This window comes from Amphibalanus amphitrite, unplaced genomic scaffold, assembly GCF_019059575.1.
Source record: "Amphibalanus amphitrite isolate SeventyFive unplaced genomic scaffold, NRLGWU_Aamphi_draft 000210F_arrow, whole genome shotgun sequence".
In the NCBI taxonomy this organism is placed as follows: domain Eukaryota; kingdom Metazoa; phylum Arthropoda; class Thecostraca; order Balanomorpha; family Balanidae; genus Amphibalanus; species Amphibalanus amphitrite.
The window spans coordinates 554448-572439 of NW_024881705.1; the positions used below are offsets into that span (position 1 = coordinate 554448).

Consider the following 17992-nt stretch of genomic DNA (forward strand, 5'->3'; position numbering starts at 1 on the left):
CGTCAGACCCGGTTGACTCTTCATGCGCGCGGCTCAATGTATCCGCGAGATACATTTCTTGGCCTTTCTTGTACACCACTTGGAACTGAAATTTCTGTAGTCCCAGCATCATTCTCTGTAGTCTCTTTGGTGCTTTTATCAGCTCTTTCTTGAGTATAGCTTCTAACGGCTTGTGATCCGATTCCACCGTGACTTCTTTCCCTTGAGTGTACCGCTCGAACTTGTTGAGACCGTATACTATCGCCAGCATCTCCTTCTCTATCTGTGCATAGTTTTTCTCTGTCTCAGTCAACGATCTCGACGCATACGCCACAGGCTGCTCGTTTTGCATGAGACACGCGCCTAATCCATGGTGTGACGCGTCTACCTGTACTACAACATCTTCGTTTACATTGTAGTACTTGAGGACAGGGTCACGCGTGATGATCTGTTTGATTTCTGCCAGGGCACGTCCATGGACATTTTCTTCGTAGATGAAGAGATTTTCCTTCTTTAGAAGGGCTCTCAACGGGGCAGATACTTCAGCTAAGCGCGGTGAGAACCTTTGCAGATAGTTGACCAGACCAAGAATGCGCTGAACACCTTTTCGGTCCACTGGTGGAGGCATGTTGGTCACTGCACTGATCTTTTCCGGGTCCGCTTTCAGGCCTTCTGCTGTGAACATGTGGCCCATGTATTTGACCTCGCTCTGTCTCAGTTTCAGTTTTTCGAAGTTCAGCTTTATTCCGACTTTTCTGCAGCGTTCCAGGAGGCAGATCAGCTTCTGATCGTGGTCTTTTGTCGCTTCATCACTGGTTGGTCCGACTCCATACACTAATATGTCGTCTGCGATGGGACGGACGCCATCAAGTCCCTCCAGAGCAAGATTCAACCTCCTCTGGAACTCTTCAGATGCTAGGCAGATGCCAAATGGCAGACGTTTCCAGCGGAACCGGCCCCACGGTGTCCCAAAGGTGGTCAGATAGCTGCTCTCCTCGTCTAGTTCCACGTGCCAATAACCGCTCTTGGCATCACATACCGTGAATACTTTGGCCTTTGTCAGCTCCGGTAAGATGTCTTCGATAGTTGGCAGAGGAAAGTGGTTGCGTTTTATCACTCGATTGAGTGGCTTCGGGTCTATGCAGATTCGTATTCCCTTGTTTGGCTTCTGCACCGCCACCATGCTCGAGATCCACTCTGTGGGCTCCGAGACGGGCTCAATAATCCCATCGCGTTCCATCCGTTCTAGCTCGGCTTTAACTTCTTCTTTCAGTGGTTCAGGGACAGGCCTCGTTGGTAACTGCTCTGACGGTTTAGTTTTGTCTGTTTGGATGTGCAGTTTTCCAGGCAGTCTGCCGATGCCTGTGAAGACGTCTTGGTATCTAGCATGTAGATCTTCTTTTGACTTTGGAATTCCATCTTCTTTTGATTGTGGAGCCTTGTTCTCTTCCTGTGATTCCAGTGTTAAGATATTTTCTGTCCTCACGCTGATGAGGTGCATTTCCTGCAGCGTTTTTGATCCAATCAAGGGACTGAAGTCTTCACGCACGACGATGAACTCCACACTGTAGTTTAAGCCGTTCCTGGGGTTCATGACGTCCATCTTCACCTTTCCCACGGGCTTGGTGATGCTCTTGTTGAACATCACCAGTTCAGTGGTGCACGGTCTCAGTTTCCTCATCTTTTGATCACGACATGCCTTTTTGTACACATGTTGAGGTATGATGTTGGCTGTTGCACCGGTGTCCAGTTGAAACTTTTGTAGATGGTCGTTTTCCAGCAGCAGATGAGCGAAGATCTTGCCAGACACAGATCTATCTGAGATAGCCCCTACATCTAGGGACAGCACGCTTTCTGTTCCGCGACTCGTTTGGTTTTCAGTTTCGGCGAGTTCGACTGGTGCGGTCATATGCACTTCAGCCTGGTGACATCTGGAGGAGAAATGATTTTTCCGGCCGCAAGCTTGGCATGTTTGGCCCCATGCAGGACACAGCTCTTTTTTGAACATGTGTTCGCGGCCACAGAATTTGCATCTCCCATGGCGAGTAATTTGTGCTCGCTGTGACCGTCTTGGATCCGGCACCGTTGCTCGCTCCTCCTTGTATCGGAAGTCCCTCCTTTGTGTCTGAAGCTTGTGCACCTCCGCACCCTCTCGATTTGTCATGCTGTTCATTTGTTTTTGGGTAGCTTCATGTGCCTTCACAACCGCGGTAGCTTTGGCCAATGTCAGATCTGGTTCTTGGAGCAGGCGTCGCCGAACCGACTCATCTGGGATCCCCAATACTATCCTGTCTCGGATCAGGCTTTCTTCCAAATCTCTATAGTTGCACGACTTCGCTAGTTTTCTCAGCTCGGCCACATATAAATCGATACTCTCACTGCTTTCCTGATTACGCAGGTTGAACTTGTATCGTTCGAATGTCTCATTTGTTTTCCCGATGCAGAATTCTTCGAACTTTTGCAGAACCACGTCGACCTTCTTCTGTTCTCCCTCATCTGGACACAGTCCATCGAGAACGTTCAACGCTTCTGATCCCAGACATGTGAGCAAGGTAGCTGCTTGAACCTCCGCCGTTTTCCTCATTCAGTCCTGTTGCGATGCTATAATTATTCCATTGGCGTCGCCATGTCTTCCATGTTGCAGTCAGCGCGTCTGTATCTGTCAGTGACAACGGCGGCGGAATGGGGAATCCGACAAACCCGTTACTTGCCATTCTTGCACAGTGAATAGGTAGTAAGATACTCAAAGCTCACAGTACCTATTGTCTGAACATTACGTTAATATTATTCTTAGCGTGAGAGCTGGGTTACGTTCACTTCTGACACCATGTTTCATGCTTATAATGCTTTCACTAACTCATTATTCCAAAGTATGTATTCTGTAACACTCTCGTTCGTGTCCCCCCAATCATGCACTAATAATTTTCTATTCAATGCACGTGACAAGTATGTAACGTGTTACACTACACTCGCTTCCAATAATAAGTCAGCCAACGTCACAGTGTTGATCTATGTTATATGCAAGGTGCCAACATAAAAAGAAAAATATTTTTCATCCTTGTACCTAATTGTTATTCCTTCAACCAAGCTGACCTCTGGGGTTCATCAACCGCCATTGGTCTATGGTCACTGACCAGACCCAAAAACCTCCAGCGAACCAGCGACCACTTCAGGTCTGCAAAATGTTAATGTCCCTCAATGACACGGCGGTCATAACGACGGGTCGGCCCGGCGCATTACCATACTAAAACTCTGCAAAAGTGGAGCCGACCGGTCACCGGCCCGGTGAAAACCGGACTTTGCGCCGCGATTTGCAGCCGCGCCACCGTCACGACAACAGTCACCGCCGGTCTTAACATATTCCGAACACGCCGGTGGATTTCGGACCGGGATAATATCGATATTGGCATGAATATACGAGTCTGGACGGTCGTTACCGACGAGGACATGCACAGCACTGCCCGGAGGGTACTGCGGCCGGGTGAATCTCTGTTCAGATCGGGGGACATGTTTCTGAGACGATGGGAACTCGGGCCCGGGGTGTGCGCGAGCGCCGCGCGGCCGCCCTGATAGTCCCTCAGTGGGGTATCGGTCGTTAGGTGGGAATGCTGCGGTGCAGGTGCGACCCGGGCGCGGTCATCTGAGCAGGGCCGGGACCGGTGTTCTGCGTGTAATAAATGGGAGCGCTGCTATCGGCGGAGAGTTGCATGTCCTACATGGTGATGGACCTCTTTGCCGCGCCGCCGAGCCGAGCGTTCACACGGTCGGACCGGGTGTTAATTGGGCGACGTCTTCTGCCTCGAAGGCACTGCCGAGGCGAGACATCCGCTTCATTGCAAACATGAGTTTGAACATGGTTATTATATGTGTCTTACCTTTTCCACGTTTTTTTTTTTGTAAGCCTCAAGGTTCAAATACCTTCCTTCCCTTCCTTTCCTACCTTCCCGGCATGAAATGCGCCACCTTTTGGCTGGCTGATCCCTCACAAAGCAAGGTTCTTGCAGCTGAATGTTTATAAATTTATCTCTAAATACTGGAAATTTAACATATACAAGCTTGCCGCCGTGTTGCTGAGCGCTTATGTCTACCATTCTTATCCTCCTAACCGGACTCCCAGTCCCCTGAGGTACCCGGCGTATCGCCCTAGCGTCCCCTCCGGAGCCAAGATGCCCCGAGGCAGCGCGGCCTCTGAGTGAGCTGGCGCCGGTCTTTGAAGTCGGGTAAATTAGCAGCTCTCTCTCCGACTGGAGTGGAGACTCCGTCGGCCGGTTCCGACTCAAATTGTCGCTATCGATTTGAACAGCGCCACCTACGGGCATATCATTAAAACGACGCCCGCGGGCTTCACAGGAAGGCTCAGAACTGATAGAAAATGGAGGGAGACCGGTACGTCATGATGTGAGAAAATCTTACTCGCATGCAACTTATAATGATGAAATTGGAAAGGCGTAGAAAATACGAGCCTAAATGCAACAAAGACCTATCGTAAATCGCTGCTCTAGAATCTTGTTGTTGATTGGGGCTTTAGGGCGCGCCGACTGCTAAGGTCATTTTGCGCCCATAAAATAAAATAAAATGCTCTAGAATCAATATCTGAATGTTTCTAGCCCTTGGGGAAAGCTAATACAGCGAAACGTCGGGCGGTTGATGCGTCTATCTTTAACTTGATAACGTTTTAACGACTAGCGATTAACGCTTATCGATTTTTTTGAGGATTGTAGAGTAACGATTTACGAAAAGTCTTTGCTGCATTCATTTTCTCGACTTATAATGAGATTACAGTATGTATATTTTTAGATCTAACGTGGTTCCTTTTGGCCTTCACTGTCGCCCAGTCTCGCCGTGTCAGTCCCGGTGTCAGCAGAGTGTCGGCGGTGTCACCTACCCGGCTCTGTCTGACACTGTGTCAGGCCGGGCGGCTGGCCTGATTAAAATGCGAGCCGCCAGTGCCGGAATTGAGCGTGCTTGGGTACTAAGTAGGCGGCCGGCGGCGGCATTGGTCGAGATAAGGAGATGGTAATGCGATCGGAGAACGCTGTCGAGTCGCCATCTTGGGTGATGCTGCTTTGCGTTGTTAATTTCCAGCGGTAACGAGCTAGCCGTGTTTGTATTCCACTACTGCGAGCTGAATTGTGTCTAGAGATAGCGTCGCGACTGGCTGAGCCTTGACTTAAGAGGGAATTGTTTTTATGGTAATTGTAGCGAGAGGAAGCTTACAGCTTAGAAGGGTATTAGGCCGAAGTGCATGTATATTTCATCACCTGATCAGTATATTTGGCTCCGAGAATAAAACAAACAAAATATTAGCAAAGTGCATGCACTTTAGCTTCCTATATTCAAAATATTAAATCAATGTTCACAGATATTCCATAGCAAACACTTTGCCGTTTCGTTCGGTAGTAAATTGACGTATGTTACCACGCTAAACATCGAAAGCATCCGTGTTGATTTACCTACTGTTTCTTTTTCGTCTCGGTTCCTAACGCGAACTTTGAAACATCCCTTGTAACACTTTATCTTCAGCCTCTTTTACCCGAGTCTGCCACCTCCCTGCATGCATTATATCGCTTTACATCACAAATCCGTATACCCAGGCAGTCTCTTAAGATTGGTATTGGCCGCTGCCAATCCCCAGCAGGTCCGCCGTGACTCTGCCATATGCGGCTACCATCGACAGCGCCGCCGCGTCGGTCGTCGTCGCTGCGCCACCCTCGTCGCCGCTGCGCGGGACTCGCCGCCGTCGGTAATTACTGTAAGTACGTCCAAGATGGATGAGCCGACGATAATGCATCATTCCCGCTAATTACAGATCTGAGTTTCATCCGGTAATGCAATCACAGAACGGGGTCGGCAGCATGGCGACGGCGGCGACGGCGGCGCGGCGGAGACGACGAATGGCGCGCCCACCAAGATGAGTGGCGCAGTTGAGGCGATGGTTGGCTCAATGGCCGCGGCTTGGTGAAACCCGGGGTGGGTAGGCTGAAATGAATATCACATACTCCGGGGCTATGCATCAAAATGGATGCGAACTACTATTTGTTCGGAAACTTTTTTTTTGTTGAATCAAGCAAACTGTATAGTGGTCGAACCATTCAAAACATTGATGTTTTAAAATGAATAATAAAGATATTTAAATGTTTAAACACTTCCTCATTTATCCCTCCCGGTACCTAAAGACTAAAGAGATATTCAACCCAACTTGCATAAAGTTGGATGCATGATCTTGAACTAATTTCTGTGAACAATTAGGGCTCAAACGTCAGTAATTCTTATCCGCATTGCCTGCAGGCTGCATTACATAATTGACAATACGTATGTATTCGTTGACATTCCATGATACTGAGGAAGTATCCCAGCTCCACAACTGTGTTAAAATAAACGACGACAAAGCACATTGCAGCCAGAGTGTATGTACATACCTATCATATATCGCTACTACACCTGGGTTGTGACGCGACGCCCATCCGAACAGAGGGGCAGGATCAGAGGCACTCCTCCGCAGCTCTGTTTGTGTCGCGCTGTTACCGGGCACCAATTTTAGCCGACCCCGGATTGTCGAATGCTGATTGGCTGCGTCGCAATGCGGCAGTAGCAGCGCGGGCCAATAACACCGGCGCGCCACTGATGGGGGATTCAGCTGAACGGCGCTGTGTCGAGAGCACAAACTGGCGCGCGGCCCATCCTCTCGTCTGGGTGGGACGCGTCACACTGCGCGCAACCCGGCCACTTCATTAACAGCTCGGCCGTCCTCCGGCCCTCCCACCCGTCACCTCGGGGCAGGGGGAGACTCCGAGTCCACTAGGGCGCCGTCTGCGCGATTGGTCTGCCCGGCCGGACCAGCGGCCTCGCCGTCCGGCGGGGCCCCGGCCGGCGAAATTAGGAGCTCCTCTCGGCATGCTGATCGACGTCGGTCGCCGACGCCGAATAAAAACGGCGTGTTTGCAATCGCCGCCGCCGCCGCCGCGCCACATTTGCATCTGGATCAATACGTGCGCCGGAATTGCAGCGACAAATCCTATCTCGCCGGCCAAATTGCAGTCCGGGCTTTAAATTTCGCGCAGCGATGTAAAAAGATCTCGCTGAGGATTATGCGTCCGGATAAAATTCCGAGTGTCGTCGTGGAGAGGGCGTCGCCGCCGGCGGACAGGAAGTTTGTGTAAAACACGACTGCAGATAACAGGACCGTCGAGCAGGCCGGCCGTAAACCTAATATCAACGCTAAAAGGCTCCGCAGAAACTCTGTTTACGTTATAGCGTTACTGACGCCATATTATGCGGACGCTCTGTGTGTCAAGTGCTCGGGAGAAAAACTGATAAAATAGAAACGAATGAAATATTGTAATTGGATAGTCCTAGCCACTGGGTCGTGAGCGATAGGGATGGCTCGCTGGAATTTGCTCACTAATTCTTTAGTACGGGAACTCGACAGGAGTTGTTATGGACGCCAGTCGCCAACGAAACACAATGCAAACATGACGCTCTAGATTCAGCATATCAGGCTCGGTCAATCAAAAATACGAAGAATGGCGGTATAACAGTCGTAGTGCGTTTTCCCGGTGCAGAACGCATTGCACGTAGATAATTGTGCTAGGTCAAAAATACGAGTAGAAGGGCTACGCAACGCATGCTGAGCCATGTAAGGTGTCTGACATTTCTCAGCCTCTCTTGACCCCGTGACGGGTAAACCGTATCCAACATCGGTAACCCAGGCAAAAACACATCACCGAACCGACCTCCCAATGTCACTAGGGCCCACACTTAGACCCCAGTGTAGTGTCACCGGAACCCACACTACAGTGTCACCAAAACCCACTCCCAGTATCCCCAGACCCTTGAAGTTCATCTGCGTCGCTCTGTCTCCGCCGTGCCGTATTCAAATGAAGGCTCGTCTCCGCTCGGCTCGCCTCTAATAAACCGGGGCCGTTTGCATGTCTCCGGTTCTGAACTCGCGATACGACAGCCATCAATCCGTGAGGGCGCTCGTCGGCCGGGCGCGGCGCGATTCACATCATCAGCCGCCGCTCCCGGGCGGAGGTGGAACGGCTACGGACCCGCTGACCCCCTCCGACCTCACCGCGCACTGTTGCCGAGTTCAGAGCGGATTGGGAAAGACAACCGGAGGTGTAACTATTTGTGGAGTTCATTTGGCTGTGGGGAATATTGGAACCTAACCGTCAGCGGTACGTGAGAATACAAATGCCATTGGTGGATGTGAAAAAGATCCTACGGAGACGTTTCTTTTTACAATAAGAAAAGAAGTTGTCGATAAGCATTACCTTTTTTCAGTGCATTACCTTCTTTCCAATTTAGTCCTTTACGAATTACGAATTACGTTTTTGCATGCTAAGGTCTGTTCTTCGTTCAATATTTCTCTCTGACCACGAAATCGTCTCTTCCTTCCATCACCTGCAGTTGCGGCGCGTCTGTTCCAGCCTCCGGGAGTCACACCTCTGGCATCATCACGTCACTCACGAGTCCTGCACCCAAATCCGGCACCTAGATCCGGCAATCGCCAATATGGTTCCGGATGAGCGACGTTTCTTCGACTCTTCTCGGCACGACGTCTAACTAGAAAACGGCGGAAAACCCACAGCACCACCCGTCACCAATGTCGCATTCTGTTGGAGATTCAATGCATAATTGCCCTGAAGAGAACCGCGTCTGGTCGTCAGCACGCCTCTGGCCAGCTCACGATGCCCGGGTCAGCTTTCCGAGCTCAACATGGCAACAGGAGGTGGTTGATTCGTGTCTGCTGAAATCGCGGCTGAATTAAATTTACGTATCGTGATAGGCCCGGTGTCAGTTTCGGCCGGATTTTACGCTTATCGAGGTATTCACAGGTGCATAATCACGGAGACACGTGTGTCACGCTTCGACTTGTTCATGATCAACGAGTAACGACTGTCACTCGTGCAGTTCAGGCGGCTGACTGACTCAATGATAATAGATTCTATGCTTATTTGTATTTAAATGTGGCGCTTGCATATACTTATAAGGGCCGTGGACCGTGCTTACATATTTCACATCCTTGCCACCTTCATCTCGCAGCTGAATGCGGAGTTAAATACATATTTGTCTCAAAAACCTCACAGCCTTCCCGCCAGACTTCTTCAGCTACAGCACAGCCTGCGTGCATTGCGGCACAGCCTAACCATCAGCCTGCCTCGCCCGTCACAAACGTACGTACATAGGTACATAGTATGTATGGTGCTAGTGCTGCTCCGATGAATTCACACAGACCTGCATACCGATTAAAACAATAAGATCAAAGTCCTGTCCTTGGATACCAATTACTTTACCCTTAACTGTCTTTCAGGCTCTGATGTTTATAGCAAAGCCTTCTAGCATCATGATCTGCAGCTCCTCTCTTCACATCAGTCTTGTAAAGCATTCACTGTCCATCGCTTCTTTCACGAGGCCGTTCATGACCAGATCGTCTCTCCATCCTCCGTGTTACCTCGTCCAACCCTTGTCCTCCGGGTGAGGACGATCTCTGCGCAGGTACCTATCTCCAGCAGCGCCCGTACCGAGACGACGGAGCCCGAGCTGCGCGACAGAGCGGACGAGACGCCCACTGAAAGCGCCTCAGAGAATCCCTTACGGCCGGTCGGCTTACCGCTAACGCCATGTATTCTTATTAGTCGGCGGCGGATATGAGCGTCGGCGACACTAAAGCGGGCGTCGCATCCGCCAGCCGAGCGCCTTTTATTAAATTTGGCGGTTTGGGCCGGCATTTAGATGATTAGTTTGGCCCGAGTCGAGTTATAAAATTGTGATAGCGCCGGCCGCGCGGCGTCACATAATGTGAAAAATGGCGGCGCAGGATTAATGAAGAGAATAAAGCAGTCGCCGGCGAGGTGTAATGAAACTGATCGAGCGACGGACTCGGCGGGCATTTATCTCGCGGCTGAAATGAGCCGCCCACATGAATAACTGGTGAGCGGAGGCACAGTGAGCCCCACGCCTTCAGTGTGGCGTTCGCCCACCGCTCAGGCATATTCAGCGGTGGTTCAAAGGTCGTCAGCAATGGCTAATGATTGCCGATGACTTTTCAGCGATCAGTGGATCTGCTAATCGAAGGAGCTGATCGCCAACTTGCTGCTTATATCCACAATCGCAGGCTCAGCGCTCTGCTGCAGGCGCTCCAGCATTGCAATGGCAGCGGTGGCACCATTATCCTGTTTGACAGGTGTGATGGGGAGGTTCGATGATTGTCAAAGGATTGGTCCCGTCATTTTCCATGAAATCTTTTGTGTGTCCAATGTCGGTGTTTCTTGACATTAGATGGCTGCAAGTCGCACTTCGTTGCGCAACTTAGAACCTTCACCTGGCATCATCTACCGTGTTGAGCGTCAGCGCCACCCGCATCATGTTACCATGTCGGCCGCGATGAAATTCAATTATTTGCTGAGCCGGGCGGGCGGCGGGCACGCTCTAATGGAGAAGATGTGTACGGAGATAGCACCAGCAGCTCGCGGCAGCCGATGTCGGTGCGATACAACCGCGCAGTGGAGGCACGGCCGCCGCGGTGGGTGTCACCGGCAGCCCGCGCCGGTGTACTTACCTATCTGTCCACGGGCGGCTGTCAGCCAGCAGCCACAGCTAACAGTCAGAGAGCTGCGACAGCTAGAGACCGCTAGAGCTGCGACAGCTACCTATAACCTTCAGAGCTTTTCACAGCTGGGCGTCCACAGGGGCTGGCAGCCAGCAGCCATAGGCGGGTCAGATATGTCGTCAAGAGCAATACCATTTGTCAAAAGATAAAACAGACATCAATACTGTCATAAAGAGCCCGTCGAGTAGCGTTTTGTTGTTACGCCAGTTTGGCCGAGCTGGCCAGTCTGGCCGAGCAACAGGCCAGACCACCGAGGAATGGTATGTTTCTTACCACGTATAAACACTCGGCCACCAAAGTCGGATATAAATTATACTGTCCTTCCATGTCGACATTTATTGGTCATTGGTGGTGGCTGAGAGCCCACAGAGAGTCGTTAATTTGTCGCGACATTTTATTGTTGTGGACGCCGTTTTCGGGGTGAACACCATATCCAAATGTTTACAGCACAAACAGGTCTGGAAGCTGGAGTATGCTACTTTGTGCTACTTTTGTGTGCTGGACATTAGGGATGCCGCATGCCAAGACACATTTAAAAGAGTGAGGCTGTTTTAAAAGGGAAAGCGGTGTAGTGTTACAGATTACAGATGCCAAGTAAAATGTGGTCCGTTTTAACCTTTCGTAAGGCACTTTACCTAATTCACAACCAAGGGGATGCCGCTGTCCAGCTTGGATGTCATTTTTGCCTCTTTAGATACGATCAGATGACATCGATTACAAAAAAAAAGAATCGTTCTCGTCATGAGAAGCAGCGGATGGGACACAAATGTTGCTCCTCATATTGATGGAACGAATGCTCTCGTCTGCATATAGGGGAGTTCCACGGGTCCCAGTAGAGGCCGCTCCGCCTTTTCCCAGGTCACTGGAGCTCCTGCCTCCTGGATTTCCACGCGCCTTACTGCTATAAGTACCTAGGTAGGTACAAGGAAGGGGAGGGTTGAACGCCCCCTCGTCGGCTTCCAGGCTGGCCAAGAAGAGCGTCAAAATTTTTGAAGATGTTGTAGGTACAGTCACTTATTAGGTAAGGTCGAAGGTCAGGTCAGCAGAGCTGAGGTCAAAGACGGTCAACGTTCGCCTAGATATTCGACAATTGTTCTGACAAAACGGCGCAAGGAAACGAAACTCGGAAACGAAAAGGTAGGTAGATGAAATAATCGATGCCGGCCAAATGCTCCAAAATGCTCCGCGATTTTTTTTTCAATTGAAAGGTTTCAGAAAGGTGTGGCTCGTTAGACCGTCCTGCCATCTGCCGAGCAGGCGCCCATGCCCTGGCCTGGTCCTTGCCCTGGCCCCCATCTCGAAGTTCGTTGAACCTCAGCGCCATCTATAGTATAGGTATACAAGTGTACAAATATCCAAGTTTACGTCCAAATTTGTCTCGATACCATGCAACTTTTATGAAGTTTTTATTTTTTTTTTGCATGAGTAGGCGAATACGCTAGGAATTGGTCTTTTTCTGGGATAATTCCGTAATAGCATTGCCATGATTTTAGCTCTTGATAATTTTGTGTTGTAAACAATCATTTTTGAGACTATTGTGGCTCGTATCTCTGCAAGTGTCCTCTGGGACGTTTTGCGAAAATTTTTGAGTGTTTTTGTGCACTCCGAATGATATTATTTGCCATAGCTATCAGAAAATCATGAAGTAGACATCTATATAACGCCTCATCCTACCAAAAGGTAGAATATAATGTAATTGCTATGAAAAAGATCATTCCCTTGCAAGGTTCAAATCGGCCTTGCATTTCAGTCGGGCAAACTGCAGGGAGGTAATCTAAAATAAGATTAATCTAATTTAAGATTATGACGTCACCAAAATGGGCGGAGCGATGACCATATAAGGAGCGATAATCAATATTTAGATTACATTTCCGACACGTCCTCATTCAAACCCCGTGCACAGTGCGTTATATCATGTATTATGTTGCTTTGGCATATAAAGGAATTAATTGATTTCTTTATTAGAAAGGCATATTTTGTATTTTGGCAATTGAACTCTTTTCCAAAAATGTGACTGTTGTTGAATTTTCAATAAATTGTTCATGTTCCGACTTCGGAATGATCTCATGATGTTGATGACTGATATTTAACTTTTTTTTTACTTTAACACTTAAAGTTTGTTCTAGTCAGGTTTACAGTGTACATTTGTAATTTGTAATTGGTTATTGGTAACTTTGGGGCAAGAATATTAGGTAGGTACTTGATGCCTGGGCCCTGGGCTGATGGTCAATGCCTGACCAGATGGAACAAATTAAGAAATCACCCTTAACCTTGCCTATCAAATATAGCAACTTTTCTCCTATTTCATGTTTTTGACATTGAGCGCTTTTGTTTTGCGACTTTCTAGCACTGAGGTTTAATCTATTGATCTGCTAGCTAATTGTGTTAGCTTATTATGATTGTTTGATCTGTTCTGTATTACCTATTTTGTAAACAGGACCATGGCTGGGCAGGGTGTGAAGATCAAGTGGTCTGACCACCTCAACTCCTCCTGGATTGGGGAGAAGCCCGAATCAGTCTGCCACAGGGAGGCTGCCGAGGGTCTCTACGCCCGCCTCATTGAGTCCAAGGTGAGGCTTCCTACTCTGGAACACTGGAGGATTTAGCTGCTTGTGATGGCAAAGGTGGAATGGTGCTCGTGATTTTAAAACCTGCTGTCAGCCTCATTGTCAAGAATATCCTTGTGTTTGTAGTGGATTATGTTAACCTACTGATTTTATTTCAGAGGCAGCTCATACATTTGGACTTTATTGCCAAGTAGCTTATAGGCTAGTAATAACAATTGGTATATGGTGATGTTGTATATTTTACAGTGCAATTTTGGTTGTGATATAATAATTTATACCCATAAAGGTGGAAAACTCCTCTATGCCTAATTTCAAAATGCTGGACAATGATGCTATAGTTATTTCTATTTGTACTCTCCTAATCACAGCAATGCTACTTTCCCTAAAACTTCTTTGCCTTTCCTAAAAATGCTATGGAAAGTCATACTTTTGGCCATTCCTCCTATTCCAGTCAAATTTCTGTTCAAATTAATAACGACCATGCCATACTCTTACTCTGGCCTCTCCAATCTTAAAGGTAGTGTGCCACCTTCGAATGATTTCCCATTTTATTTTTCCTAGGATAAGAAGCTTCTGTTTTTACCTAACATCGCAAAAAATCAAAAATGATCCTAAAATAGTGCTTTTTTCGCCTAAAAGTTTATCGGTTTTTCGATATGTATAACAACTGTAGTAGGCTGACCTGCAAACAGGCGTCGGCAACAATCACGAATGCGGCGCACATGTGACAATAAGCAAAGGTCATTATAGAGTTACCGGTTACGACGTACAGGAATGAGTTATCAGCTGTCTAATCGTAGACAACACAATGTCGAATTTAAACTGTAAGCCTGTATTGGTATTGTTTCTTTAATTTGGCTGTCAAACATTAATTTATGGTTTGAAGTATTATTTTATGTAAAATAATTGATATGAAACAGCCGTCTGTAAAGTTATGACCCCATTTTACCACATGAAAGTGGCAGAAATGACAATGATCAGCTGACGCATTTTTCTTGGCCGAAGTCAGAGCGCGCGGCCCGACGCACCACCACCGCACCACAAAGTATGAGCAGAAGCCGCGCCCAAAGCCAGGGCCCCGGTAACGTGAGGTAGCCGAGTCGGGGCAGCGTGCGCTGACCCAAGCCGGGGCCGCGGCTTTGGGCGCGGTCTACCGCATCCCCGCGGGCAGCCCCGGGCTATCACATGACACCGGGAGGACGCGCGGCCCCGGCTTGGGTCAGCGCACGCTGCCCCGACTCGGCTACCTCACGTTACCGGGGCCCTGGCTTTGGGCGCGGCCTACCGCACCACCTAACAGCCGTGTTCGAAACCGCAGGAGATTATGAACGGGTTTATCGAAACTTGATTGGATGAGCCTATCGGTAATAGCGATTTCAGTGTGTGCATTTATTGTTCATAGTGGTGTGAAATGTGGTTGGGGTACGACCGACAACCCGTCGGGGCGAATTTCGCACTGGGGTACTCAAAATTTGAAGACTTTAAGACGTTTCCATGAGTTTTGAAGGTATGGATAAGTTCTAAAAATCCGGTTCTCCTTATCTGGGCCATTAACTCCATACGGTCCAGGAAAGCTGGCACACTACCTTTAAGATCTCAGTGACATTTCTGCTAAACTCGCCGTACGGTAACAAACCCTCTCCTCTCCCCTCCCCCAGGAGGTGGTCCCACTGCACGACACCTGCCCGGCCCCACCGACCACCCGACTGCCCGACTTTGAGCCGGAGAGCGGCGCCAGCCGGGCCGACCACGAGGCGTTCGTGGGCAGTCTGCTGAGTGCCCAGCTCGGCCTGGCCGCCGCCGTGCTCGCCGACTCGCCGATCTCCGGTCTGCTCAGACAGCGGCTCATCGTGCTGCGCAGGATATTCCACGCGCTGGCCACCAAATACCATGACGCCGGAAAGGTGGGTGACGGGCTGGATAACTGGTGCTGAGTAGCTTATTGATTCAATACCACTTCTTGTTTTTTAATCGTGATTAGCTCGTTACGGTGCAATCTGTTGCGATCGCATCTAAACAAGTTTTAATGCAGGTAAGCATATTTTTATGAATCAAAAGTAAAATGCCATTTTATTGTAGCAAGTATTCCTTGTACCATTTCATGATAGCTATTAGCTTTTACCACCAAGCGTATGCACACTGGGTCACACATCCAACTCCCTACCACCCTGACACCTCTAACGCCCCCCCCCCCCCCTCCCGCTCCCAGAGCGTGTCCCCGTCGCCGGGCCGGCGGGACTCTGGCCGGGTGTGCGCGGACGGCGCCGGGACCGGCTCCGGCGGCGGACAGGCGGCGCTGGTGGCTATGGGCGTCAAGACGGGCCTGACGCTGGTGTTTTCACTGCTCAGACAAAGCTGGGCGCAGCAGACCGGCGCCGGTGAGGGGAGAGCGGGGCCAGGGGGAGAAGGGACGGGTGTGGAGTGAAACACGACGGGTAGTCTTGTGTAAGACGGTAGGATCGTAACGCCGTTTGAGATGATTGCAACTTAAGCTAATGGTGGTCAGTGGACTATGAAAAACTCGCTATGATTTTTGCGTAGCCGAACGTAGTCACTTTTCAACGTTTTTATTCGCTGCTTTCGTTGCTGGATTTATTAATTATGATCGATCGTAGTTGATTAACTTTATGGAATAATCAGAATGCTCAAGTGCACCCGGCGTGAAATCAATATCGAGCTCGCGTCTCTCTGTCGGCAGCCATCTGCACGGACGTGCTGCGCACGGCGCTGGACATTCTGAGCTCGCTGCCGCCGCTGTCACTGTCAGACGACGCCAAGATGTCGGCCATCGGCCGCCAGAGTCTGGACGACGTGTCGCGCTTCCTGCGCTCGGTGGCACTGCCCTCGTCGTCGGCCGACGAGCAGGGTGGGTGGACCGAAATTCGACCCTCGTGACAGTGTTTGTGATCGTCACAGCCGCCGCGGAACTGTTTTACGTATAGACGAATAGTCACTGTTATTTTGCTGTGATCTAGTTAGTTTAAAGGCTGCCTCTTGTCCTCCGAGCAGCTGCTGCATTGTTTCTCAACCGTATTGACCGGTGTAAATAAGCTATAACGCATCTTAACTGCCTATCCACGGGACGTCTTCTGCTATCCTGTCATGTCCTTGAGGTTTGTATCCCTGCTCAGGCTGGTTTGTGCTGTGTACCGGACTATTTTTTCTTCACAGGCCGTCTGCTGTCCTCCTCGTCGTCGTCGTCGTCGTCGTCGTCGTTGCTGCTGGGTATCTCCGTGCAGCGCGGCTCCCTGCACCACCTGCTGGACTGGTGTGTGTTATATCTGACGGACCCCTCCCCACACACACAGGTCGTCTGTTGTCCTCGGAGCTGCTGCTGGGTATCTCTGTGCAGCGCGGCTCCCTACACCACCTCCTGGACTGGCTGGACATGGCGCTCACCGCCGCGGTCGAGGCCACGCAGAGGACAGACGTCAGGTAAGTGAGGAAAAGTTATGCGGGAAGGTGGACCTAAAGCAGCTTACAGCGACCAAAAGTGCAACTGCTCATATTTCTTTTTATCAGAACTCTGCATACGATTGCTGAATATAAAGATTAGACTTTAGTTAGGCGATATGTTACACGTGGCAGGCACGGCCAAACTCTGGACAGAATTACAAAATGACTCGCCTGCTTGGTTTCGACGTAACTATACACTGCCCCCCTACCACCACCACCACTAATAATAATTATGACGCACATCTCTCCTGTCCCGCAGCCGCCCGGTGATATCCTCCGAGTACCTGCACGGCGTGCTGACCGTGCTGAACGGAGGAGGTAGTGGCGGTACAGAGCCGGTCACAGAGACAGACGGAGGGAGAGAGATCCACCTACTGGAGGCCGCCATGGAGTTATTAGACAGACTGGTGGACATGGCCGGTAAGTAGAGAGGGAGGGGAAGGAAGAGAAGGAGCGAGGAGGGGAGGAAGAGGAGGCGAGAATGAATGAATTAATTAATGAATTAATGCGCAAAAAAAGATTGTTTAAGTACTTTACATCGCTTAATCGATTTGATCCTCATATTTCACTGTGTGATTCCCCATCATATGTTTTTGACGTCATGTCTTGCCTCAGCTGCAGAGAGTTAAGTCTTGCGAGGCTGCCGCCGTCTTGTCCAGATTTCCCTCATTGACCTCTCCCGTTCATCACCCATCCTCTGTCGTGTCTGTGTAGAAGAGCACGCGGCGCCGGCGGCCTCTGCGCTCCGTCCGACCACAGTCGACTCGTGGCTGGTGTACGTGTGGGGCAGCAACTCGGCGTGTCAGCTCTCCGAGCCCACACAGGACAAGATCGTCACGGCGCGCCTGGCGCCCGCCTTCGAGGCCGTCCAACAGGTGGGGCGATCAGAGGACGGGACGGACGGGAAAGGAGGAAAGGAGAGCTGTTTTTTAGTACGACTGTGAAGTAGTTATGATGCAACTTTTGAGATCAGACTTTCTACGTACTCATTTAAATAAGCTGCGATAAACGAGTTTAATATTTGTGGAATAGCATAAACACGAGAATTACTAGAGTAAGAAAAACAGCCAAAATTTTTGGAGAAACGCGCACGGCTTCATCTCTGGCATCCGTAATTTGAAAAAAGTTATGATTACCTGCTGATGTAATGTTTTTTTTTTGCCTGTTTTCCTGCAGACTGTGTATCCTTATGTATTTTGTATCCTACAACGGACGTACCCTTATGTTCTTGCGTCAGTCTTTTGTCCCCGTACAGATGGAGACGGGCCAGTACTGTTCGTTCACCGTTCACGACTGACCAACATCATTACTAGCCACTCCGTATTCCACTGAGACCATGACTGTCCACTGTCCTGTGCGTCGCCCGACAGATGGA

The 17992-nt window shown here is 49.7% G+C and overlaps 1 protein-coding gene across 1 annotated transcript in view; it reads left to right on the plus strand.

The window, feature by feature from the left end:
• The first annotated feature begins 12148 nt into the window (after positions 1-12148).
• The window catches only part of LOC122385166 (probable E3 ubiquitin-protein ligase HERC1), a 56780-nt gene continuing 50936 nt past the window's right edge, over positions 12149-17992 (plus strand). The window contains exons 1-8 of the mRNA XM_043373242.1: positions 12149-12274; positions 13032-13164; positions 14820-15065; positions 15371-15539; positions 15860-16027; positions 16470-16596; positions 16877-17037; positions 17332-17492. Of these exons, the coding sequence (XP_043229177.1) occupies positions 13036-13164; positions 14820-15065; positions 15371-15539; positions 15860-16027; positions 16470-16596; positions 16877-17037; positions 17332-17492 (1161 nt within the window). The 5' untranslated portion in view covers positions 12149-12274; positions 13032-13035. The remainder of the gene's footprint in view (positions 12275-13031; positions 13165-14819; positions 15066-15370; positions 15540-15859; positions 16028-16469; positions 16597-16876; positions 17038-17331; positions 17493-17992) is intronic.